Source organism: Mandrillus leucophaeus, unplaced genomic scaffold (genome assembly GCF_000951045.1).
Source record: "Mandrillus leucophaeus isolate KB7577 unplaced genomic scaffold, Mleu.le_1.0 Scaffold214, whole genome shotgun sequence".
In the NCBI taxonomy this organism is placed as follows: domain Eukaryota; kingdom Metazoa; phylum Chordata; class Mammalia; order Primates; family Cercopithecidae; genus Mandrillus; species Mandrillus leucophaeus.
The window spans coordinates 349,412-376,579 of NW_012102188.1; the positions used below are offsets into that span (position 1 = coordinate 349,412).

Sequence of the window (27,168 nt, forward strand, 5' to 3'; positions counted from 1 at the left end):
AACATGGCAAGTCAGATACCACCTTTATCAAAATTCTGATAAAACATTACTTCAGCTGATACTTGTATTCACTGGGAATAAAATAAACTTTATTTCAACATGGCAAGTCAGATACTCACATTCAAAGAGGGAAACACCTGTGAATCACTGTTGCAATCTAAATTTTCATTTTTTGTTGTCCAACAGTTGTCATTCTTCAAATAATGACAAAAGTCTTCATCAACACTAAGTTTATGTTTTTGGGACAGCTCCTATATAAGGTAAAATTCTATGTTATAATTTATTCCCACACTTCTTATCCTAGAATATATATAAAAGTTAATGTCTAAATAATACCAAAAGTTATATTCAGTTTGAAATACCTGGAAATATGAGGTAGAATAAAATACCAAATAAAAACTGTTTTGAATATAATTTTAATATAATTGAGATAATCATAATCTTTTAGCCATTCCAGTGTGTTCAGATACAGTAACACATGACACAAGCATACTCACAGTAAGAAAATTGACTAAGATACTACAAGGAAATAGTTCCCAGAGAAATAAAACATACTTTGTTCTGGGGCTACTTGTATTTTATCCCATGTGTAAGAGATTTTACAGAGAAAGAAAGCAGCCTTCAACTACAAAAAAGAGAAAGCAAACAGTAAGATACAGCAAAGGTAGCTGAGTGCAGAGGAGATGCTCATTTACACAACTACCTGAGGTTCCTGGCATCCTTGAAGGGATGAATGAACCAGGCTCCTTAATGGCAGCTCCCAGTCATCAAAAAAAGTGGAGTTGGCTCCCACAGACCAAATATGGGACAATTTGAGCCAAATAAATAAAAACAGTAATAGATTATAACCTATATAACAAAGTAAAAATCAACGAGTCCAACCTGATGACTGACAGGTAAGACAGATTGGTTAGGGGAGCAGAGGGAGTGCATCCTTATAGTAGAATGTTAATAAATGAAGAAGAAAGTATGGAACTAGAAAATCACCATTCAGCAATCAGCACAGTAATGACTGACTCATCAGGCAAGAATCATGAAAGGATGCTAAAACAAGTGGCTGAAGGTTTGATGAAAACTACAAGATATTTACATAGTTTCAAAAGTATTTCCTCAAAAGTTGTTGTTAATAACAAAGAGAAAAGTAGTAACTTTGGAATGGAAAAATCTTGCAGACACCTCCTTGACCAACTGACCAAATTAACATCACCAAAAATGAGACAAATCACTATTCTGTGGTGTTCCTGCCAAAAATATGTAACTTGAATCTGATCATGAGTAAACATCAGAAATATTCAAACTGAGGGGCATTTTGCAAAAATAAATGGTTCGTACACTTCAAAACTATCAATGCCATGACACACCAAAAAGGGGGGAAATCCAGATTATCAGGAACTAAAAACAAAAACAAGGAAAGGAAATGAAATGTGAACCTGAATTGGTTCCTGTACGGGGGGTGGGGTGTGTGTGCAGGGGGGCCTGCTAAAAAAGACAATATTGGGCCTGGTGCGGTGGCTCACACCTGTAATCCCAGCACTTTGGGAGGCGGAGGCGGGTGGATCACCTGAGGTCAGGAGTTCAAGACCAGCCTGGGAAACATGCTGACACCCCATCTCTACTACAAATACAAAAATTAGCTGGGAGTGGTGGCACGTGCTTGTAATCCCAGCTTCTCAGGAGGATGAGGCAGGAGAATCACTTGAGCCCGGGAGGCGGAGGTTGCAGTGAGCTGAGATCACGCCACTGCACTCCAGCCTGGGTGACAGAGCGAGACTCTGTCTGGGGAAAAAAAAAAAAAAAAAACAAAATTGGGACACTGGGGATTTTTTTTTTTTTTTTTTTTGAAGACAAGGTCTCACTGTCTCCCACGCTGGAGTGCAGTGGTGCAATCACAGCACGCTGCAACTTTGAACTCCCAGACTCAAGGGATCCTCTGGCCTGAGCCTCCCGAACAGCTGGGACTATAGGCACATGCCACTGTGCCTGGCTAATTTTTTAATTTTTTGTAGAGACAGGGTCTCACTTGTTGCCCAGGCTGGTCTTTAACTCCTGGGCTCAAGTAATCCTCTCACTTCAGCTTCCCAAAGTGCAGGAGTTACAGGAGTGAGCCACCCTGCCCCGCTGCAAAATTTTAATAAGGTTTATATATAATAGCATCATATCAATGTTAAATTTGAATTCTCTAATTATGCTGTGAAAAACATAAATGAGTATCTCTGTTCTTAGGAAATTTACACTGAAGTATTTAGTGTGAAGGTGTAAAATATTTAGAGATAAAGCCAAAAAGGCAGTGTTCAAGGAAAATGGCATGGTTCAATCCAAAGAGAAATATAATACTAATGAAAATATAGAAACCAGCCACAATGGCTCACGTCTATAATCCCAGAGACTCTGGAGGCTACCTGAGGCAACCTGCCAGGAGGGTCGCCTGAGCCCAGGAGTTCAAGGCTGGAGTGAGCCATGATTGCACCACTGTACTCCAGCCTGGGTGACAAAGAGAGATCTCATATTTATATGTATATGCATATACATGTACAGGTATATGTACATATATGTATGTATATGTATAGGTATATGCATATATACATATATAATTTTAAAAAATAAAAATATGGAAACCCATATATTATTCAAGGTGGAAGCCAAACAGGTAACAGAGAATCTGAAAAGGAAACAATCCCAAGCAACCATCATGAGAATCATGAAGAGAAACACCTTGCTGAGAGCCCAGTGCACATCCCAGGAGGAAGAAACCCAGGCTTCAGAGGCAGGTGCAGGAAAAGCCTTCCTCAGCACAGCCACTTTCTCCTTCTCTCTCAGTCTCCTCTGCCTTTCCCCAGATACCTCCTTTCTTCTCCTCACCTCTTTCTGCGATCTACTTGTGCTCACTAAATCTACTTGTACTCAATACAGTTCTAGGTTCCCTATAATTTTTTTTTTAAGTGAAACATTTACACTTCTTTCGCAAATTAAGCATTTATTCGTATGTACAGCATCTTTATCAATGACTCCTACGAGCCTGAATTTAAACATTTACTAACATTTTTCATAACACACAAGGCAACTAAACGCTTGTAGTCTTCTCAGCACGTAACTTGGTTTATTGCCATAAGTCCCAAAATTAATCTGTGGCACTTCTAAAACTATAATCTCTATTTCTAGCCTCCTCACTTGATGAGCTAATAAATCTTTATACTCATAATTTTCCTTCATAGCTTTATATACGTTAAAAACTTGTGTTTTACTTACTTCCAGATTAGAATACTCATTGTGACAGGTATGATACTTCAAATGCCACATTATGGTAAACTTCACAGGCCCAGAACAATGGAATGACTTAACTGTTTAGAAAAAGAAAGTCTCGTTTTACATGAATAATACATACACTCTAATATAAACTTAAGGTTTTGAGAATGCAATTAAAAACAGGCTACTTTAATGTAACAATGAATAAAACATTACCTAATTTCTCCAAAAAGTCAGTGTAAAATGAGACAGATAAAATTCATTAAATTGTTATAGTTAACCAAAAGCTGCTGTAATTCTGCTCATTTCATCTATAAGTCTAATATTAAATAAACTGAGTGGCCTGATATGCTAAGTCACTGCTTATTTCACTCTCAAACATTTTTCTCGCTTCCATATTCATTCAAAATATACTGAGTGAGCCCCATCCTGCGTGCCAGGAACAGCTATGATGGTAAATGAGAACAATGCCTGTCTCTGACTTAAGAGGTACTGGAGGAGAGTTTTCACAACTAAACAGGCACTTTCAGTAGTCGCAGAGGCTGTGAACTGTCAAGGCAGCACTGAGCAGGTCACCTATCATAGCCCAGGAGAGCATGAAGAATGGGTTCTGGGTAAGCTAGGCGGAGGAGGAGACTTGTAACTTGAAGGAAGAGCAGGAGTTAGCCAGGTGAAGACAAGGGTGGACCATACACGTAAATGCCCAGGCTGAGGGAAGGCATGGCATGAGTGTGACCCCTGAAAATAGTCTGCTATGCTTAGAACACAGGCTGGGGAAAGGAGAAAGAGTTGAAGCTGGAGAAGAGGTGCCGGGGAAAATTCATGAGGTCTTATGCCCTGCTGAGGAGTTTGGCCTTTCTTTCGAATGATCCAGGTAAGAGGGTGATATGAATAGGCCGAGTGAAAAGCATTAAGTCTGGAGTTAAGGAGAGCTCTGTTGGGAACGTCCTCACGACATGGCAGCTGGCTTACCCCAGAGTGAGTGACTAGAGAGAGAGCAAAGATGCAGCCACAGTATCTTTTATAACTTAACCTCAGAAGGGATGTGCCATTTTTCCACCACGCTCTATCAGTCACTCAGACCAACTCTGATTAAAATGTGTTAGAGGACTACACAAGATCATGAATAATAGGAAGCAAGGATCATTGGGAGTCATCTCAAAGGCTGATAATGACAAAGAGCGAAACCAAACTGAGACCAGAGATTCAAGTTCAAGAGACTGAGGCTGGTAGATTTTCTGGGGGACAGTACCCAAGAGATGGAAGCTACATAGAGAAAGAGAAAGAGAAGTCTGCTTAGTGATACCCTGGAGCTTCTGGCTGAAGGGCAGTCTGCCCATGCGTGGGAAGCCCAACAATTCTCAGAGCTCACACAGAGCTGGGAACTATTGGAGTTTCCACTAGCCAGATTGGAGAGGCCTCAGTAAATATACCAGGTATTTGGAAGACAAGCAGAAAGACCACACCACAGAAGTACTGCTAAGCTTGCCCTAGACAAAAGGCTACTGCAAAAGAACTTAACAAGAAAACTGGAAAGCATCAAACAGACCCACGAGGAACTTAAATGTCTGCTAGAACAAAGCTGTTCAAGGACTACAACGTCCTCCAGCACTCGAGAATGTAAAATTCACGATCTTGACCGACCAAACAAACAAGAAGCCTGCTTGGATTTTGATTGGGATTAAACTGAATTTATAGATCAATCTGGGGAGAACTGACAGTATGATGTTTGCTACAGATTTTTCATAGATGCCCTTTCTCAGGTTGAGGAAGTTTCCTTCTACTTCTAACTTTCTTAGAGTTTCTATCATGAATGGGTGTTGAATTTTTTTCAAATGCTTTTTCTGTATACTTTGAGATGATCATATGGTACATGTCTTATATTCTGTTAATATGGTGAATTACATTGAGAGATTTTTTTAGCACAGGCTCATGACTTGAATGAGACAGCAGAAAAGAGGTTGCCTTTAAAAAGCCAGATATCTGATCTCCCAAATGGCATGGACATATATCCAAGGGACCAGTCCTTAGCTTTATAAGCACTAAAATCTGGCTCTGTGAAAACACAGATTCTCATCTCACCCTTTCCCGATGGCAGATGTACAAATGAGAATGCTCAATTACTCACTTCCAATGAACAGAAACTGTAAACTGGACTAGTAATGATCAACTCTTTCCCTTCAACATGCCTCCCTGGAGGCCCAATACGGATGAGAAGGTGATTTGGTGAGCATGGCACCAGAACAAAGAGGCTCAGGTGGATGCTATATCCACACCTGCCAGTCCCGTGCCATAGCTGTGGTCACGGTTCAAGAAAACCTCTCTCCCAATAATGCTGATGGACATGACCAGCATTTGCCTGACTAAACCCTAGTTTTATTATGCTCTTAAATCCCTCATGCTGTCCCATCCTTTCTTTAGATAAGTTAATAACAATGTCTTGATTGTAGTCTACCCATAGGTTGATCTCAGGCATTTATAACGATTTTTAAAAATCAAATTCTGTGTCAGTGGCTGACATTACTTTTTTTTTCCCACATAACTTTTTGTCAGCACCAGACTGAGATTCTTTTAAATCCTCTTTGTCTAGACTTTGAGACATGAATTCATTAAATAAACAGATGCCAAAATTTTTTTCTTACTCACCTTGGACTTCAGTTTCCTCTTACCAAGCTCTTATCACCACTGATGATTGATATTACAGAGCTGCTTTAAACCACCTCTGCTTTCTAGCTGCTGGCTAGCCTGACTTCCCTCAGGAAAGACCCGTAACAGGCAGAATCGCCCCCAACAACTGAGGAGAGCATGATCTGTTGCATGAAAGAGGAAAGAGGTATGGCTTTGGATCCTGTAGAAGCCAGTTTGCTCTAGCCAGCAAAAAACTGCTCCTTATCCTGAGACTTTAACTCTGGCAACCAATTTTCCTAGTTAGGTTACTGGAAACGATAAGAGGAATTGGGCCACAGTGAATATGAACCAATGTAAATCCAGTGAAATTCCTAAAAAACCCTGGTAGTTCTGGTATATCAGTACTGACACAGAAAAGACAGTCCCTACCTAATGAATATTTTAACTTTTATCAACCTTAAAACTCTAATGAAAATGTTATCCAGCAATTTTTACTTCTTACAAGGATATGTACATTTTGAAAATTTTCAAGGCCATAATGGGTTTATCATAATCATGACATTTCATATATTCATAAAAACAATTTATCCAGTTTTAAAAATCTGAGACTTAAAGTCAAATTTCACAAAAACCAAATGCTTTTTTGCTTATTAGACTTTAATTATAATTTTCATAAAATGATTCATATTACGTTTTCTGAAAGAGGATCAGAAAAATCCATTCTTGTGGGCCACGCACAGTGGCTCATGCCTGTAATCCCAGCACTTTGGGAGGCTGAGGTGGGTGGATTACCTGGGGTCAGCAGTTCAAGACCAGCCTGGCCAACACGGTGAAACCCCATCTCTACTAAAAATACAAAAATTAGCCGGGTGTGGTGGCGTTCAGCTGTAATCTCAGCTACTACGGAGGCTGAGGCAGGAGAATCACTTGAACCTGGGAGGCGGGGGTTGCAGTGAGCCAAGATCGTGCCATTGCACTCCAGCCTGGGTGACAGAGAAAGACTCCGTCTCAAGGAAAAAAAAAAGAAAAATCCATTATTGTATTTTGTTTTGTTTTGTTTTGTTTTTGTTTTTTGTGAGACAGAGTCTCACTGTTGCCCAGGCTGGAGTGCAGTGGCGCGATCTCGGTTCACCGCAAGCTCCACCTCACGGGCTCATACCATTCTCCTGCCTCAGCCTCCCAAGTAGCTGGGACTACAGGCACCCGCCACCAGGCCCGGCTAATTTTTTATATTTTTAGTAGAGATGGGGTTTCACCATGTTAGCCAGGATGGTCTCGATCTCCTGACCTCGTGATCCGCCTGCCTCGGCCTCCCAAAGTGCTGGGATTACAGGCGTAAGCCACCGCGCCCGGCCTCCATTATTGTAAAGAACCAAGTCCTGACTGAAACAAAACAAAACCTTAAAATGTTAGAACTACTTAAAAACAAAACATTTGCTTAGTTTATTATATATGTTATATTCATTTACATGAATGCATTTGTTTATATTACATGTTATTTGTTTTTATATATATATATATACATATATAAGTATTTTATTATTCCTCTTCATTTGTTTTTGAGACAGAGTCTCACTGTGTCACCCAGGCTGGAGTGCAGTGGTGCAATCTCAGTTCACTGCAACCTCTGTCTCCCAGGTTCAAGTGATTTTCCTGCCTCAGCCTCCCAAGTAGCTGGGACTACAGGCGCCCACCACCACGCCCGGCTAACTTTTTTTGTATTTTTAATAGAGACGGGTTTTCACTATGTTGGCCAGGCTGGTCCTGAACTCCTGACCTTGTGATCTACCCACCTTGGCCTCCCAAAGTGCCAGGATTACAGGCGTGAGCCACCTCCCCCAGTCTAGTATTTTATTGTTTCATTATACTTACCAGATAACTTGATATCTGTAGAGTTAAACATAGTTTTCCTAAATATCAAAGGTCCTGATTTCTAAGATGAAAAACAAACACAGGAAGATCTTGTTAGAAAGTTTTTTTCGCAAGTGTTTTACCCCACAACATATAGAGTTCTAATCCTTGCACTCCTCTCTCTGACAAGAGTATTTTTTTAATGTAAATCTGATCACATCACTAACTTGCTTAAAACCTTGTCATGATTCTACTTCCTGCAGTTACCCTGAGGATCAGGAGAGCTCCGGCCTCTAGCAGACTTAGGGCCAGTGACACATACGAGGTAAAAGATGCTGCCATTGCAGGATTAGTACTGCTCAGACATGACATGAACTGCCTGCATTTGCATGCTGCTCTCCTGGTGTCAATTTGAATGTACTTTTGATAAGGAACTGTCCCCCTCTCCCAGCTCCAAGTCGTTATGGTTTACCAGTGCAATTACAACAGACCAGAATTCATACTGTAGCCTACAGGATCCTGAATAATCAAGGCCCCACCCACCTCTCAACTTTCCAGTTCCTGAAAAGCATGATATTCTTTCCTGCCCTCAAGATTAGTGGTCAACCTGAAAAACTTACTTAAAAATCCTTCCTTTCACTCTTTGTTCATCTAGTTGGCTCCTTCTCACCCTTCAAAGCCCAGCTCAAAAGCCTGTTCTGCAGGAATTCTTCCACTGTGGCCCATATCAGGCCAGGCCCTCCCTTATATAATCCCCAGCACCCTTTCTTCTTCACAACCTTTCCACAACTTAAATCAAATAATTGATTACTTGTTTAATGTCTTCTCTCCTCAAGAATAAAAATTCTGCAGTTAGAGACTATGTTAAATGTACAAGTGATTAGGAATTTTTTTAAAAAAAACACTGACAGGATAAGTGGTAACCCCTTCCCCCTGCCCAACACAGTTTCAACAACAACAATAAAATTCCCAACTTGCATCCCTCCTTTGAGCTCCACATCCAAATACCCAACTGCCTAAAGGACATGTACACTAGGGGATGTCCAACAGACAAGCCTGTTTTAAACCAGACACACTCCTCTCTGCTCACCAACTTTTCCTAAGCCATCCACCTTGTTTGGAGGTGGTACCATCTACAGTCACCTAAGCCATGGCTCCTTCCAGTTCCCCACTTTCATCACCCAATCCCCAAGGCATGCCTACTTTATCTCACAAACACTTACCAAATTCAGTTCTTCCTCTCCATCTCTGTCACCACTGCCCCAATTTAGGTTCTCTGCATTTCTTGCCTAATTTCCACAATAGCTTAACTGGTACTTCTACCTCCAGATCTGATTCTATAATTCATCTTTAGATAGCAGCCATAGTGATTAGCATTATGTCTAAGATCTTTCAATGGCTCCCTCATTTACATCCTAAAGTAGCTACTGGGAGTCTGGAGGCCTAATCCAACCTACAAATAGGATTTATTGAGTCCTCAAGAGGCCTTTTTAAAACTTTTTAATTGACATAATAAAAATATGGACTCCAGTTTCACTTAAAAAAACAAGGAGCTGTGGCAATTCTATGCCCACTCTGTTAAGAGTGTATGCATAGAGTAAGCTGAAGCCAAATGGCACTTGCCCTCTTCAGAATGGGCATGCAATCTGTAGTCCACAACATTCCTCACTACCCCCTCCAGTCCTGAACCTAGCTCAAGGTACTCAATGACATGACTTGCCTTGGCCAACACATGTCCTTGAGTTTGAGGCTTCTGGCCTTAGGCTCAAGGCCAAGCTCAGGCATGGAAGGCTTGTGGTGACCTAAGTCCCCTCTAACAACCCTGCCAGAAACTTGATGTAGCAGAAACACCACTAATTTCCTGCACTGCTGCTGCACTGCTCCCCTCCTCTTCTTCATTAAGGTAGTACTTATTCATCTTTCAAGACTGAGGCAGGTCTCTCCTCCAGGAAGCAGGGTTAGGTGACCCTCTTGGTGCTCCAGTAATATCTCAAGTATACCACAGTGTATATGACTATCTACTCATAAATCTGTTATTCCTATTACTGTATGAGCATCTTGGGAGAAGGGGCTATGGCTAAAATTTATCTTTGCAACAGCAATGACCAGTCTAACATATGACACACAGTGGTGCTTCAATGATTTGCTCCCTTGTACACTCAAAAGAACCATTTCTTGGCCAGGTGTAGTGGCTCATGCCTGTAATCCCAATACTTTGGGAGGCTGAGGCAGGAGGATGGCTTGAGGCCAGGAGTTCAAGACCAGCCTTGACAATATAGTGAGACCCCCCCCACCACCTCTACAAAAAATTTAAAAATTAGTTGGGTGTGTGGCATGTGCCTACAAGCCCTTGCTACTCGGGAGGCTGAGGCTAGAGGACTGCTTGAGCCCAGGAGTTTGAGGCTGCAGTGAGCTATGACTGTGCCACTGCACTCCAGCTTAGGTAACAGAGCAAGACTCTGTCCCAAACATACAAACAAAAACAAAGAAACAAAATTTCTTGATAAATCTGCAGTACAAATGAAAGCCAGCCCCACTCTCCTTTCCTGTTTCTGACAACCTGAAATGAGGAAAATAATAAGTCCACTCGTGGGAGAGAAGTGCTTTTAGACTTCTAGTGGCCCAGGGTCGCACAGGAGTAAAATGAGCCCAAAGATCATGCAGCACTCAAGGAGCAAACTTCTATTCCTCATACAGGAAGAAGTACACTTGGCAAAGATCTTTGCAGGTGTGTTCAAAGTACACTTGGCAAAGATCTATACAGATATGTTCAAGTAATCTCACAACACGCATGCGGCTGAGTCACTTCCAATATAGTTATATTGACTATTCACTATTGTCGCAGCAGGAAGCCATGAGAGTAGTTCACTGAGTTCTACTTTTTCCCGTTCAGGAAATTAAATAATGGAGATGTGCAGACTATATAACTGGCACACAAATTAGGTCACCAACCCAGAAGAATCCTGGAGGAAATGGCCGCAATAGGTCTTCATATACCTATGAAATATACACGCTGGGTATATTTCTGGGTATAAGAAATATACCCAGCGCGTTCCTCCGAGTAGCTTTGCTGTTGTGGGAAGTATTTGTAGTCTTTGGAACTACTTTCTTTTTCTGGTTAAGGAAATCAAAATATAAGTCCATGCATGTGGAAAACACCCATCCCAAACAGTGCTGGATTAGTCATCTGACCCCAGAGAAGCCGGAGATAATGCCTCTTCCAGACTTCCTGTCTCTCTTTTGCAAGACTTTCCATAATTCTGCCCCTGTATCTCTCCCACATCATCTCCTCTAATTACTGGATGCCAAGTTTTCTAATAGCCTGCCTTGGAAAGAAGAGTTTCCACCCACTCATGCCTCCAGATTCGCCTTTCGAGCACTCTCTAATAACTAGTCCCGCCCCACCTACACACACACACCCGGAACTGTGATAGGAACTGTAGAGAAATTCAGGAACTCAAGAAGAGAGAAAGAGAGAGAGGGTGACTACTGCACGTTTCCTCCTCATTTAAATTTTTTTTTTTTTTTCCTTTTAAAAAGGAAGCGGCAGACGCGCTTTCTAAGTTTACGCAGAAACTGAAGCGCTGGCAAGTCCTCCCTGCGGCCTCAGGGGTGTGGCCCACTGTGGCTGCATCCGGACAGGAAGAGTCGAATCCCAAAGATGCTGCTAGATGTGCAGAGATTCCTGATCCAGCCAAAACATATCAGAACAAAATGAGGGCCACGGCGTCGGGAATGGTGACCTTCAGTAACAGTCCGAGCGCTCGGACCGGAGGGCCGTCCCATGCGCAATCCTGACGGCTCTTCCCTGCAGCCTAGGTCGGGCCGGAGGAGGGGCCGCTCCCGGCTCCCCGCTCGTAACAGACAAAAAGCTCCGGGAGGGTATCAGGGGACCCGGTGCTGACCCGGCAGAGGCCAAGTGAACAAGCCCGGGGTCCAGCGAGGCCCCGTGACAGCCCTGAGGGCCCGAGACGTGCCACGCCTCGGTCCCGACACTCCACTTACGTCGTTGACTGTCTCTAACCAGAGCCCGAGCTCAGGGACCGCGCGCACAGCCGCCGGGGCCCAGCACAGAAGGCAGAGGGCGACGCGCAGCAGCGGGGCCCGGGCGGGAAGGCAGAGGAGGCGGCGGCACGGCAGGGGCCCCGCTACGGCGCGGCAGGCGGCGACCATCTTGACCCGGAAGCTGCACCTGGCGCTCCGAGACGCCTGCCACACCCGCACCTGGTGCAGCACCGCCCCAGGCAGGCGGGTCCGAATCCGGGACGCGGGGCTTGGACTCGGGTGTGGAGGAGGGGCTTGGGCTTGGGCTTGGGCTTGGGCCTGGGCGGAGAGGCGCGGTGCAGTTCTGGCAAACCGGGCCAGGACCGGGAGGGCTTAGGGCTCTGAGCCGGGCCCAAGCGTGCAGCTGGGCGAAGCCTGGAAGGCAGAGATAGGAGCCAGGACGTGGAGTTGGCGCCGAGACGTGGAGGCGGGGCTCAGGGCCTGGCGTGAGCGTGAAGATGGAGGAGGAGCCAGAGCGTGGAAGGGAGGGCTGGCAGCCGGAGCGCGGAGGCGGGACCGGGTAGGGAGGTGCCTCCGGAGTGTGGAGACAAGGCGGGGCTCGGGATGGTGGGGGCGGGGCAGGGTGGAGGCAGGAGGGGAGGCTCGGGACCAGGTGGAGCGACGAGACAGAGCGGGGATGTAGGCGGGGCTCGGGAGTGTGAAGGCGGGGTGGGAGGCAGGGCTCGGGAGAGTGGAAAGCGGGGCGCGGTGGGAGGTGGGGCTCGGGGCCAGGCTGGGTGTGGGAGACAGGGCGGGGTTGGAGGCGGGCTCCGGCCTGGGGAGGCGGGGCGGGGCTCAGTACCAGGCCACAGTGCTGAGACAGGGTGCCGCAGGAAGGAAGAGCTTGGGGCCAGGCCGAGCGTGGAGGCGGGGCCGTGTGGAGGCGTGGCGTGGGACAAGGCCAGAATTTGGAGGCAAGACCGGGCGGGGAGGCGGAGCCTGAGCATAAAAGCCGGGCTGGTCAAGGAGATGGGGTCGGAGTGGGGAGGTGGAGTTGAGGACCAGGCGGTAGTGTGGAGACGGGGCCGGACGAGGAGAAGGGCTTGGGGTTAGGCCGTAGTGGGGAGGCCAGGTTGGGCGAGGAAGCAGGGCTTGGAGTAAGCCCTAGTTCGGAGACTGGACTGGGCGGGGAGGCGTGTCCTAAATGTGGAGGCGTGGCCTGAGTGAGGAGACGGGGACCCGAATGGGGAGACGGGACTTGTTTGGTAGATGAGGCAGGGTGGGGAGGCGGGGCTGGGTTGGGGAGGTGGAGCCGGAATGGGGAGGCGGGGCTCGCCACCAGCGAGTGCAAGTGTCAAGGTCCTGAACTCGAATGCCTAGTAAGTGCTAAGGTTGGAGTGCAGTCTAGAGTTCTTTTGCCCGGGGTGTCTCCATTTCTTGCATTCTCTACACTTGCCCCTGCCTCGACCCTCTCAGCTCTATGGAAACCGTTCTTTAAATTTAGGGAATGTGCCAGGAAAGTGCTTTGAGGCCAAGGCCGGTTGAACACAAGGCATTGTGTTGTGAAGGTTAACGTTAATAGGACAGTTAATACTTTTCAGAACAAATAGTTACCTGACTGCTTAAAGCTCGGAGGGGTCAGGGCTTGGATCCGTCTTATTGTGTACCTTGCCTTGCATTTTCGACTGTAAGCTGAATACATGTTTTGCTGTCAAAGAGAATTAGTTCATTCATTATCAAATGTAAATAATATCCAGCAGGGGAATAGAATCCTGTGCTAATATTGTTATTAACGTAGAATAAGATCGATTTATAGTCAAAAGGGCTTGGCTGCTTTACCAGTCACCAATAATAATTGAGGACCTACTATATACACTAGAGATCGCATGTGCATCTTCCCAGCAAGCAATGTGATCAGTTCTGTTTAGGTCAGAATAACAGTGTAACAGGACAACAGGGGAACATCCACCAGAGATTTAGGAAGTGAGTCAGGGACAGAAGGAGAGAACAATACATGAAATTTGAGTTCTACAAGAAGAGTTAAGGGTGAGTTACCGGTGGGAGTGAGGGTTAAGTCTGAAGTTGTTTTAATTATGAGAGAAATGGAGGAATGGAAAGATCTTCCAGATGACTGGATGTTGGTGTGAAACAGGGAGTGGCAAAGCTGGGAATATTTAAGCAGTACGGAAACATACAGGCATTCCTAAATTAAGTTAGGCAGATGGCCCCTTTAGTGTAAGAACACTGGAGAGGCAATGATGGTTTTTTTGGTTTTGGTGGTTTTTGTTTTTGTTTTTGTTTTTTTTTGAGACGGAGTCTCGCTCTGTCGCCCAGGCTGGAGTGCAGTGGCACGAACTCGGCTCACTGCAAGCTTCGCCTCCCGGGTTCAGGCCATTCTCCTGCCTCCGCCGCCGGAGTAGCTGGGACTACAGGCACCCGCCACCACGCCCGGCTAAATTTTTTACATTTTTTAGTAGAGACTGGGTTTCACCGTGTTAACCAGGATGGTCTCGATTTCCTGACTTCATGATCTGCCCGCGTCGGCCTCCCAAAGTGCTGGGATTACGGGCGTGAGCCACCGTGCCCGGCCGGTTTTTAAGTAAGGTTGAGCTAATCAGAAAGATCACGTTGGTTGTCAAATTGGGAAACAAGAGCATAGGAGAGCCAGGGTGACACCATTTTAAGAATAACTCCATCTTAAAACTAGTAAGGCACATTCTTGCCAGTCACTACTCATGGTCGTAAGATCTTTACGGCGGTCGGGCACACCTGTAATCCCAGCACTTTGGGAGGTCAAGGCAGGCGGATAGTTCGAGCTCAGGAGTTCGAGACCAGCCTGGACAACGTGGCGAAATCCTGTCTCTACACAAAATACAAAAAATTAGCCAGGTGTGTTGGCGTGCCTGTGGTCCTGGCTACTCAGAGAAACTGAAGTGGGAGGATCACTTGGGCCTGGGAGGCGGAAGTTGCAGTGAGCCCTGCACTCCAGCCTGTGTGACAGAGCAGACCCTGTCACAAACAAAGAAAAAAAAAGAGAAAGCAAGAAAAGGGAAAAAAAAAAAAAAAAAGGGAAAATGAGGAAGGTTAGAATGAACCCTATAATGCTGGCTTGCAACTGAAGGTATCAGTGTGAACTCATTCTTAAAATTTAGATTTATAAATAGATGTAAATTGTGTGTGTGTGTGTGTGTGTGTGTGTGTGTGTGTATTTATATTTTCTTGCACTGATTCCCAGAAGGACCTAGAAGCAGCGACACCCCAGTAGTAATTGGTACATCTAGCACTAGATCTTGCTTATAAATATCATTCTCCACTAAAATAAACCAGGGATCCTTGGAGAAGTGACTGAACCCAGGAATGGAATAGAGAAATTCATGATGAACTTGACAATCTTGTTTTGCCAGAAAGTAAGGAAGTGGGTAAAAAATTACGAGGACATGTCAAAAAGGCATAGGAGCCAGTTTGAAGGAGCTCCCTCCCACTGACCAGATCTGGGACAATTTGGTCACCAAAATGATAGTAGTGGATTGTAACTCATTGACTCAAATAAGAATCCATGAGTCTATACTAACATAAATGAATACATTATTACATAAATAGGAAAGAAAGTCACTTTCTTACAGTTGGAAAACTAATAAATGCAGAAGGCATAACAAATTTAAAATATCACCATTTGGAAACTATCACAATTAAAATTGGTTCAGAAAGAATCATCAATTCTGTTCTAAAGTTAGTTGGCAAAAGCTTCATGAGGAAATATCTTCCAAAAATTACTTATTAATTTAAAAGAGAAAAACAGTAATTGTACAGTGGAGATACCTGGCAGACACCAACTTAATGATCAAGGTTAATCCCACAAGGATTGGGACAAACAGACATGATGTGTATCATGATTTGATTAACTGAAAAGAAACAGCATCATTTCTGTGATATTCCTGCCAAAAATGCATGCCCAAAATGCAAAAATGCATCTAATCAAGGTATTCAAGGAAATGAGGAAAAGATTCACATACTTAAATCTAATCACAAGGAAACATTAGACAAACCCAAATTGAGAGACATTCTACAAAGTAACTAGCTGGTATACTTTACCAAAAAATATATATATACACATACATATATGTATATATACATATATACATACATATATATACACACATATATGTGTGTGTGTGTGTATATATATATGTGCCAGGATCATGAAACAGCTGAGGAACAGTTAGAGGTTAAAGGAGACCCAAGGGACATGATAACTAAATGTGACATATAGGCCTAGCAATCTGGAGCCTACAGCAGAAAGATTGATTTTGCTGTAAAAATTCTTTAGACATGGTCGAGCGCGGTGGCTCACGCCTGTAATCCCAGCACTTTGGGAGGCCGAGGCGGGTGGATCACCTGAGGTCAGGAGTTCGAGACCACCCTGACCAACATGGAGAAACCCTGTCTCTACTAAAAATACAAAATTAGCTGGGCGTGGTGGCACATGCCTATAATCCCAGCTACTAGGGAGGCTGAGGCAGGAGAATTGCTTGAACCTGGGAGGCGGAGGTTGCGGTGAGCCGAGATCGTGCCATGGCACTCCAGCCTGGGCAACAAGAGTGAAACTCTGTCTCAAAAAAAAAAAAAAAAAAAAAATTCTTTAGACAATTGGTGAAATTTGAACAAAGGACATTAAATAAGAAAATGGTATTGTCAATGTGAATTTCCCGAATGTGAACACAGCACCGTTATCACACTAAGAGAATGTCTCTTTTTCTAGAGAAAAGCACACTAAAGTATTTAAAGGTAAATGGGCACCACATCTGAACTTACTCTTCGGTGGTTACAAAAAACTTTTTATATATTATATATATAAGGTTTATATATGTATAACATGTATATTATCTAGCTATTAAGATAATCTAATAAAACTAATTTGAATGAAGAGTATGCAGGAGTTCTTTGTATTCTTCTTGCAACTTTTCTTTGAGTCCGAAATCATTTCTAAAGAAAAATTTCCAAAACTAAGAAAGAAGGACGTAATCACTCTGTGGTTCTCCCTGTATATATGTTAAGAAAATTTGTATGCCTTTCTAAGAAGGAGGAGGAGGAGGAAGGAAGAAGGAAGGAAGTATCTCACACCTCTCACATCCCATACAGGGATCCAACCTGGTGTCCTCCACAGCAGATGGAAAATTTATGATTACTTGGTAAAAATAGATTGATAGTTGACTGATTGCCAGAGTGCTTTTACTCATTCTCTTTTGAGTCTTACGGGATTTAGGTTAAAAACAAACAAACAAACAAAAAAAACGCTCCCATATAATTTTTAATTTAAAACATTAAATTCTGGGGCAAACAAAAATTGCCCAAAGAACACATAAGGAAAAATTTGTCAATAGTTGACTGTAAGCTACAACGGAAAGACCCCTATCAATAGACCAGTCCTTCCTCTAGGGGAGTTGATTGCAGATGCTATAGAACTGAATCACAGTTCAGAGGTTGCTGTGCGGGGAAATGAAAAGGCATTTGAGAACATGAAGTGTCATAAGATCCTGAGTTCAGTGTTTATATTAAGGAGAGACTTTGGGGTGTGGCTAACACCAAAAATGAATAGATGCTATTTTTGCATAAAAAGCTGTACATTGGATTTATTGCTTTTACTTAAAATATTGGATTGTATGAGAAATATTGAGAGAGTATCATATAAAGCTCCTTTTCCACATACTTCCATTTGCCTTCATTTAACTTTTTCTTCCCTAAATCAAAACTAATTTTAGTTTCGAGTTGAGGCTTACGGGTATGTAAATGTAAAGGTTGTTTATCTGATAGTTCCTCTTCATGTGCAACTTATATATCACATAAATATTAATACTTTTTCTATTTGGTCGAATTCGTGTTTACTAATACTTCCTACAGAACATTTGTTATATAACCATCAAAATTCAAGAGCACTAAGAAATGGATAGAATTGGCCGGGCGCAGTGGCTCACGCCTGTAATCCCAGCACTTTGGGAGGCCGAGACGGGCGGATCACGAAGTCGGGAGATCGAGACCACCCTGGCTAACACGGTGAAACCCCGCTCAACTAAAAATATATATATATATACGAAAAAATTAGCCGGGTGCGGTGGCTCACGCCTGTAATCCCAGCACTTTGGGAGGCCGAGACGGGCGGATCACGAAGTCGGGAGATCGAGACCACCCTGGCTAACACGGTGAAACCCCGCTCAACTAAAAATATATATATATATACGAAAAAATTAGCCGGGCGCGGTGGTGGGTGCCTGTAGTCCCAGCTACTCGGGAGGCTGCGGCAGGAGAATGGCGTGAACCCGGGGAGGCGGAGCTTGCAGTGAGTGGAGATCAGGCCACTGCACTCCAGCCTGGGCGACAGAGCGAGACTCCGAGACTCCGTCTCAAAAAAAAAAAAGAAAGAAAAAGAAATGGATAGAATTGTTTCCACAGCAGTGGCCAATTTTCACCAGTAGGTGACACTAGCAGATTGATGATATTTTATATAAAAGTGTCTTTCCTAAAGGTCTTTTAAATCTAGTCTAGTTTTCAGTTTCTAACTTTAATTGGTGACACTGTATTTCTAATCTTATTTATTTTCAAATTAATAAACTTTATTTTTCAAGCAGTTTTAGGTTCACAGCAAAATTGTGTGGAAAAGTACAGACAGTACCCATATACTCCCTGTCCCCCTGCAACCTCTCCCCACTGTCAACATCGAACATCACAGTGAGTAGCCCTCATTTAAGCCATAAAAACTTTATTTGGAAGACACTATGTCCCTGAGTGCTAGATATTGCACAGATAGCTAGTAATGCAGGCAGCAGGGATTTTTTACATTATTAAGGAGCAATTTTATTTGTTATTTAGGTTTTTTTTTTTTTTTTTTTGTATTTGACTGTAACCAAGTTTCCAAGGAAGATTAGAACTCATGGCATTTAGTTAAGCAAATCAAGCAGCGTTTGGTATCTCCTATATCCCAGGAACTGCCTAGATAAGAAGATCCATAAAATGTAGTCCTTGCCGTCACCGGAGGGGATGTGCATGTAAACAGCACAGTGGGCAAGTCCTTAAGTGTGGATATGAGGAGTGCTTTTGGGGAAATGTGGTTCCTTTTTTCAAAAAAGTACTTACATTTTAGAGGTTGCCTTCATTTGGATTTTCCTAAAAGTAGATCCTGAAATAAGGGCTTGAGTGGCAGTAGCTGATTTGGGAGGTAGAGTAAATGCCAGTAGGGGAGTATTACGGGCTACCCCTGTCCCCTCCACCTCCCAAGTTCATATGTTGGAGTCCTAACCTCCAGTACCTCTAAATGTGTATTTAGAGATAAGGCCTTTAAAGAGGTAATTACGGTAAAATGAGGTCATTAGGGTAGGCCCTAATCCAATGAGACTGGCATCCTTACAAGAAGAGGAGATTAGGACACAGAAATATGCAGAGGGGAGGGCCATGTGAAGATACAGGGAGAAAACAGCCATCTACAAGCCCGGGGGAGAGGAAACCAACCCTTATGATACCTTCATCTAGGACTTCTGGCCTCCAAAACTGTGAGAAAATACATTTCTATTGCCTAAATCAACCTATCTTCTGGTACTTTGTTTTGGCAGCACTAGCTAACAAATCCAAGGAAAGAGCAAATGTGACAGAGAAAGGAATGCAGACATAAAGGGGACATTATCAAGTCAGCTAGCACTGTGGGCGAATGGAACGCAATCCCACAGAGAAACTTAGGGAAAGGTGTGAGACAAATGCCAGAGTTATCTCACACAAGGGTGAGGGAGGTGGGATGTGGAGGGCTGCGCCGGGGGGAGCACCAATCACACTGGCAGTTCCAGCCCACCATCCGCAGGGCAGGGTGGCTTTTCTGAGCTTTGAGGAAAGCCTTCAAGCAAAGAGATGCAGATCATGACAGCTAGAAGTCAGCTCAGGCACACTGAAATGAAAACGCAGGATAGACACAGGTGGAGCACTGACAGGGACCCCTACAGAAACTCACCCTGAAATATTTACAGATGAGCTTACATGATGTCTGGGATTTCCTTCAAAATGCAAGAGAGAGGCTGGGCGCAGTGGCTCATGCCTGTTATCCCAGCACTTTGGGAGACTGAGGCAGGCAGATCGCTTGAGGCCAGGAGTTCAAGACCAGCCTGGCCAATATGGAGAAACCCCGTCTCTACTAAAAATACAAACATTAGCCAGGTGTGATGGCATGCACTTGTAATCCCAGCTACTCAAGAGGCTTAGGCAGGAGAATTGCTTGAACCTGGGAGGTGGAGGTTGCAGTGAGCCAAGATTGTGCCACTGCACTCCAGCCTGGATGACAGAGTGAGACTCTGTCTCAAAGTAAATAAATTAATTAATAATAAATGAATAAATAAAAAAGCAAGAGGGAGATAAGTGAGTGGGCGCACAGATAAAACAAGATTGGCACTGATTTGATCATTTTTAAAGCCTAGAGATGAAGACATAGGCAGTCACACAACTATTCTGCCCACTTATATAAGCTTGAAGTTTTCCCCAGTAAGACATTTGTTAACAAGTACATTCAAGACTTCTGCTAGATGTAATAATGGGGACCAAATTTACCCTCCTGCCTAAAACAACAACACAAAAGCAGACCAAATAGACGAAATGACAGTTCTCAAGACACCAGATATCAGGCAATGAAAAACAGTTACCCCTGAGTGAAGGAAAAAAAAGAAAGTTGAGTCCTATGATTACCTCAACTTACTGGCTTGAGAGGATGTTCAGACCACAGCATGTGGGGGAATAACTCTAGCAGAGCCGGGCAGATTCCCTGAGTTGAGAAGACAAAGCTGGGAGTTCAGTGTGAGCAAAGCAGCAGTGGTTCACAGGACAATATATATGGAGAGGTGAGAGTGGTACAGAGAGAGTTCCTGAGATCTGCAAAAGGTCCCCTTTAAGTCTTCAGCAGAGAAATTATCAGCCATTGTATGTGAAGAAACTACATGAAGTAGAGGAAAGAGAGAAGAAGGAGGAGGAGGAGGAGACAAGAGAGAAGAGGAAGATGAAGAAGAAGAAGGAGGAGGAGGAGGAGAAGGAGGAAGGAGGAAGGAAGAAGGAGAAGGAGAAGAAGAAGAAGAAAAGAAGAAGAATAGAAGAAGAAGAAGAAGAAAAGAAAAGAAGAAGAAGAAGAAGAAGAGGAAGAAGAAGGAAGAAGAAGGAAGAAGAAGAAAGAAGAAGACAGTATCAGAAAGGGCTGGAAAAAAGGCCTGTTCTCACCAGCTAACCTAGAAAACTTCCTAATTCACAAGGCGTTGGTAGAATACTGAAAAAGGTCTTGCCCCAACAGTACAGAGTAATTTAGCTTTAGACTAAACACAGCTTGAGTCTCTTTTAATTTTTTCACGAGCCTCAACAAACAAATATTTAAAGCAAAACTCAAATGAACCAAACAGTTTCCAAGTAACTTAATTATGTCCTAGAACAAAGCCCAAGAATTTTATAGGAGTACAAAAATCTCTAACACTCAACTAGTAAAATTGTAGTGTCTGACATCAGTTGGAGATTACTAGACATGCAAATAATCAGAATACTTTGAGACATAAGGAGGAGAAAAATAATCAGTTGAAACTAACCAGAACTGCCACATATGTTAGAATGAACAAAAAACGTCATTAAAAATTATAACTGTATCCCATGTGTTCAAAAATTAAGTAGAAATATTAAAAGTAGAAAAAAACATGAAATCCAAATTTCTAAAGATGAAAAATGCAATGCCTGAAATAAATACACTGAATAGGCTTAATATAGCACATTGGCTACTGCAGAAGATAAGATTAGTGAAACTGAAGACATAAGGATAGAAAATAACCAAAATCTTGGGAAAAAACTTAAAAAATTAACAGACTATTAGTATTCAAATGGCCTAATATATGTGTAATTGGCGCCAAAAAAGAGTGGAGAAATGGAAAAAAATATTTGAAGGAAGAATGGTTGAAATGTTTTGAAACTTAATGAAACAATAAAACCATAGATGCAAGAAGTTCAATTAAAGCTAAACAAAAGAAACATGAAGAAAACTACTTCAAGGCACATCATAAGCAAATTGCACAAATCAGTGAAAAGAGAAACTCCTAAAAGCAGTCAGAGGAGAAAAACAGACATGTTTGGTACAAGGGAAAGAAAAAAGAGAAGGATGACATCAATTTGTTAGAAACAATGTAAGCAAAGAAGACAGTAGGGGGCCAGGCACAGTGGCTTATGCCTATAATCCCAGCAGTTTGGAAGGCCAAGGCAGGGGGATTGCTTGAGGCCAGGAGCTTCAGACCAGCCTGGCCAACACAGTAAAACTCTGTCTCTACCAAAACTACAAAAATTAGCCAGATGCAGTGACACATGCCTGTAAGCCCAGCTACTTGGGAGGCTGAGGTACAAGAATCACTTGAACTCGGGAGGCAGAGGTTGCAGTGAGCCAAGATTGTGCCCTTCCCATTTTATGGGAGCTCTTTCTTCACGCTATTAACTCTTGCAACTGCACACTCTTCTGGTCGGTGTTTGTTACGGCTCAAGCTGAACTTTCACTCGCCATCCACCACTGCTGTCTGCTGCATCACAGACCCATCACTGACTTCCACCCCTCTGGATCCAGCAGGCTGTCTGCTGTGCTTCTAATGCAGTGAGGTGCCCATTGCCACTCCCAATTGGGTTAAAGGCTCGCCATTGTTCCTGCATGGCTAAGTGCTTGGGTTTGTCCTAATTGAGCTGAACACTAGTCACTGGGTTCCATGGTTCTCTTCTGTGACCCACGGCTTCTAATAGAGCTATCACACTCACCGCGTGGCCCAAGATTCCATTCCTTGGAATCTGTGAAGCCAAGAATCCCAGGTCAGAGAACCAGAGGCTTGCCACCATCTTGGAAGTGGCCTGCCGCCATTTTGGGAGCTCTAAGAACAAGGACCCCCCGTGACCCCTGGTACCATTTTGGTGACCACGAAGGGACCTCCAAAGCGGTGACTAATATTGGACCGCTTTCGCTTGCTATCCTTCCTTAGAATTGGAGGAAAATACCGGGCACCTATCGGCCGGTTAAAAACGATTAGCATGGCTGCTGGACTTAAGACTCAGGTGTGAGGCTGTCTGGGAAAGGGCTTTCTAACAACGCCAACCCTTCTGGGTTGGAAGCATTGGTCTGCCTGGAACCAGCTTCCACTTTCAGTTTTCCTGGGAAAGCCGAGGGCTGACTTGAGGCAGAAAGCTGTCGTCCCAAACTCCTGCATTAGTTGGTTGAGATCGTGGGGCAGAAGTCTGTATTCGACAGTCGCCGATGTGTGCACCCTTACCTTTCTTTCTGACCCATACCTCCTGGGTCCCAACCACAACTTTCTTGAAAGTGTAGCCCCAAAATTCTCCTTACCTCTGAATCTACTTCCTCTGATCCCTGCCTCCTAGGTAATAATGGTTCAGACTTTCATTTCCTCTCCCAAGTATTAGAGCAAGTTGTACCTCCAAAGGGATCTAAGGAAGCTCTACACTGTGTCCTTAGCCATCTAGGCTATGAACCCAGGGAGTCTTGTCCCTGGTGTCCCTCCCAATTTAGGCATATAACTCTTGACATGGGCAGTTATGTCAGCCCCGTTCCCCACCACCCTTGCCAGGGCCCCAAGTTTGTAAATGGCTAGGAGGATTGCTCTCCCATTGTGTAAGATACTCTCTTCCCCCGATTTCTACCCAGCTTACCCCTCTGGAATACAATCTCCAAGCCTTGGCTCCTTGGCCAGGGCCTTAGAACTGTAACCCAGTACTTTAACTACTGGAACTGAGTCTACGGCAACATAATAGATCAGGATGAAAGTGAATTGAGTAAGTCAAGGAGAGAAGAGATAGAGAGAGAGAGACAGAGAGAGAGAGACAGAGAAAAGACAGGGAGAGAGAGAGAAAAGAGAGAAGTAGTAAAGAAAAAACAGTGTGCCCTATTCCCTTAAAAGCCAGGGTAAATTTAAAACCTATAATTGATAATTGAAGAGCTTCTCCATGACCCTATAACACCTCAATACTACCTTGTTGGCAGTGTAAACAAGGGCGTAGCCTGAAAACAGTGAGACCACTGACAACCAGTAACCTTCCTATCAAAAATCCTTAACCCCGGAACCCACGGATGGCCCAAATGCATTCAAGCTGTAGCGGCAACTGCTTTGCTAACAGAAGAGTCGAAAAGTAACTTTTAGAGGAAACCTCATTGTGAGCACACCTCACCAATTCAGAATTATTCTAAGTCAAAAAAGCAAAAAGGTAGCTTACTAATTCAAAAATCTTAAAGTATAGGGCTGTTCTGTTAAAAAAAAAAAACCAAACAAACATAATTTAACATTAATGACTGAAAATTCTCTTAACCCAGCAGATTTCCTAACAGGGGATTTAAATATTAATTACCATACAAAGGTCCAGCCAGACCTAGGAGGAACTCCCTTCAGGCCAGGACAATAGCTGGTTCCTCCCGGGGTATGGAGGGGGAAAAAAAAAAACCACAATGGGTATTCAGTAATTGATAGGGAGACTCTTGTGGAAACAGAGTTAGGAAAATTGCCTAATAATTGGTCTGCTCAACCTTGCGAGCTGTTTGCACTCAGCCAAGCCTTAAAGTACTTACAGAATCAAAAAAATTCTATCTCAATCCTGACTCAAAAGGTTACCTACACCCTCTGAAACGAATTTGCATAAGAACTATTGTTCATAGGAATGCATCTTGATGGGGCCGCTGGGTTGTTACGAAATACTCAGGAACCCAGCCCAGCTTTAGGACTCACCCCTGAGCACAAAGGCAGTGTTGGGCACGCTGGTAAAGGACCACTAGAATCCAGCAGCCTGGACCCCTTTCTTTGTGGTCAAGAAAGGCAGGAAAACAGGTGCAGGACTGCTACACTGGTGAGCGTAACTAATCCGATAAGCAGAAGTCCATGGGTGATTACGCACCCTGGAAAAGAATAAGCATTAGGACCGTAGAGGATGCTCTAGGACTAATGCTTATCGGAAAATGAGTGGGGGTGCTGGCATCCCTATGTGTTTTTTTTGTTTTGTTTTGTTTTTCAGATGGGAAACATTCCCCGCAAGGCAAAAACACCCGTAAGATGTATTCTAGAGAATTCAGCCCAGTCAGAGTATGTGTACCTTTTCCCCTCAGACTTGAAGCAAATTAAAATAGACATAGGTAAATGATCGGATAACCCTGATGGCTATATTGATGTGTTACAACGGTTAGGACAATCCTTTGATCTGACATGGAGAGATGTAATGTTACTGCTAGATCAGACACTAACCCCAAATGAGAGAAATGCCACCATAAGTGCCGCCCAAAAGTTTAGCGATCTCTGGTATCTCAGTCAGGTCAATGATAGGATGACAACAGAGGAAAGAGAACAATTCCACACAGGCCAGCAGGCAATTCCCAGTGTAGACCCTCACTGGGACACAGAATCAGAACATGGAGATTGGTGCCGCAGATATTTACTAACTTGAGTGCTAGAAGGACTAAGGAAAACTAGGAAGAAGCCTATGAAGTATTCAACGATGTCCACTATAACACAGGCAAAGGAAGAAAATCCTACTGCCTTTCTGGAGAGACTAAAGGAGGCATTGAGTAAGCATACTTCTCTGTCACCTGACTCTATTGAAGGCCAACAAATCTTAAAGGATAAGTGTATCACTCAGTCAGCTGCAGACATTAGGAAAAAAAAACTTCAAAGGTCCGCCTTAGGCCCAGATCAAAACTTAGAAACCCTATTGAACTTGGCAACCTTGGTTTTTTATAATAGAGATCAGGAGGAGCAGGCAGAACAGGACAAATGAGATAGGAAAAAGGCCACCACTTTAGTCATGGCCTCAGGCAAGCGGACTTTGGAGGCTCTGGAACACGGAAAGGCTGGGAAAAGCCTAATAGGGCTTGCTTCCAGTGCGATCTACAAGGACACTTGAAAAAAGATCGTCTGAATAGAAATAAGCCACCCCCTCATCTATGCCCCTTATGTCAAGGGAATCATGGAAGGACCAGTGTCCCAGGGGACTAAGGTCCTCTGAGTCAGAAGCCACTAACCAGATGATCCAGCAGCAGGACTGAGGGTGCCTGGGGCAAGCACCAGCCCATGCCATCACCCTCACAGAGCCCCGGGTATGTTTGACCATTGACGGTCAGGAGGTTAACTGTCTCCTGGACACTGGCGTGGCCTTCTCAGTCTTACTGTCCTGTCCTAGACAACTGTCCTCCAGATCTGTCACTATCTGAGGGGTCCTAGGACATGCAGTCACTAGATACTGCTCCCAGCTGCTAAGCTGCGACTGGGGGCCTTTACTTTTTTCACATGGCTTTCTAATTATGCCTGAAAGCCCCACTCCTTTGTTAGGGAGAGACATCCTAGCAAAAGCAAGGGCCATTGTACAGTAGAATTAGGAGAAGGAAAAAGGGTAAATATATATACAGACTCTAAGTATGCTTACCTAGTCCTCCATGCCCACGCAGCAATATGGAAAGAAAGGAAATTCCTAACTTCTGCGGGAACACCAATCAAACATCAGGAAGCCATTAGGAGATTATTATTGGCTGTGCTGAAACCTAAAGAGGTGGCAGTCTTACACTGTCGGGGTCATCAGAAAGGAAAGGAAAGGGAAATAGAAGGGAACCGCCAAGTGGATATTGAAGCCAAAAGAGCCACAAGGCGGGACCCTCCATTAGAAATGCTTCTAGAAGGACCCCTAGTATGGGGTAATCCCCTCTGGGAAACCAAGCCCCACTACTCAGCAGGAGAAATAGATGGTTTTCTTTTTTTTTCTTTTTTTTGAGATAGAGTCCTGCTCTGTCGCCCAGGCTGGGGTGCAGTGGCGCAATCTCTGCTCACTGCAAGCTCCGCCTCCTGGGTTCACGCCATTCTCCTGCCTCAGCCTCCCGAGTAGCTGGGACTACAGGTGCCCGCCACCACGCCCGGCTAGTTTTCTGTATTTTTAGTAGAGACAGGGTTTCACCGTGTTAGCCAGGATGGTCTTGATCTCCTGACCTCGTGATCTGCCCGCCTCGGCCTCCCAAAGTGCCGGGACCACGCCCGGCCATAGATGGTTTTCACTCATGTCTGTGAGAAGAGACCACCAAAAAGGCTTTGTATGAGCAACAAGGCTGTTTATTTCACCTGAGTGCAGGCGGGCTGAGTCCAAAAAGAGAGTCAGCAAAGGGAGATGGAGTGGGGTCATTTTTTAAGATTTGGGTAGGTAAAGGAAAATTACAGTCAAAGGGGGGTTGTTCTCTGGCAGACAGGGGTTGGGGGTCACAAGGAGCTCAGTGGGGGAGCTTTTGAGCCAGGATGAGCCAGGAGAAGGAATTTCACAAGGTAATGTCATGAGTTAAGGCAGGGACTGGCCATTTTCACTTCTTTTGTGGTGGAATGTCATCAGTTAAAGCAGGAACAGGCCATTTTCACTTCTTTTGTGATTCTTCGCTTGCTTCAGGCCATCTGGATGTATACG

At 44.0% G+C, this 27,168-nt stretch overlaps 1 protein-coding gene across 1 annotated transcript in view; it reads right to left on the reverse strand.

Annotated features, from left to right (window-relative positions):
* TMEM87B (transmembrane protein 87B) overlaps positions 1-12,272 on the reverse strand; it is a 77,987-nt gene extending 65,715 nt beyond the window's left edge. The window contains exons 1-4 of the mRNA XM_011980516.1: positions 11,728-12,272; positions 7,744-7,804; positions 3,247-3,338; positions 120-251 (exon numbers count right to left, since the gene is read on the reverse strand). Of these exons, the coding sequence (XP_011835906.1) occupies positions 120-251; positions 3,247-3,338; positions 7,744-7,804; positions 11,728-11,895 (453 nt within the window). The 5' untranslated portion in view covers positions 11,896-12,272. The remainder of the gene's footprint in view (positions 1-119; positions 252-3,246; positions 3,339-7,743; positions 7,805-11,727) is intronic.
* Between the last annotated feature and the right edge of the window lie 14,896 nt (positions 12,273-27,168).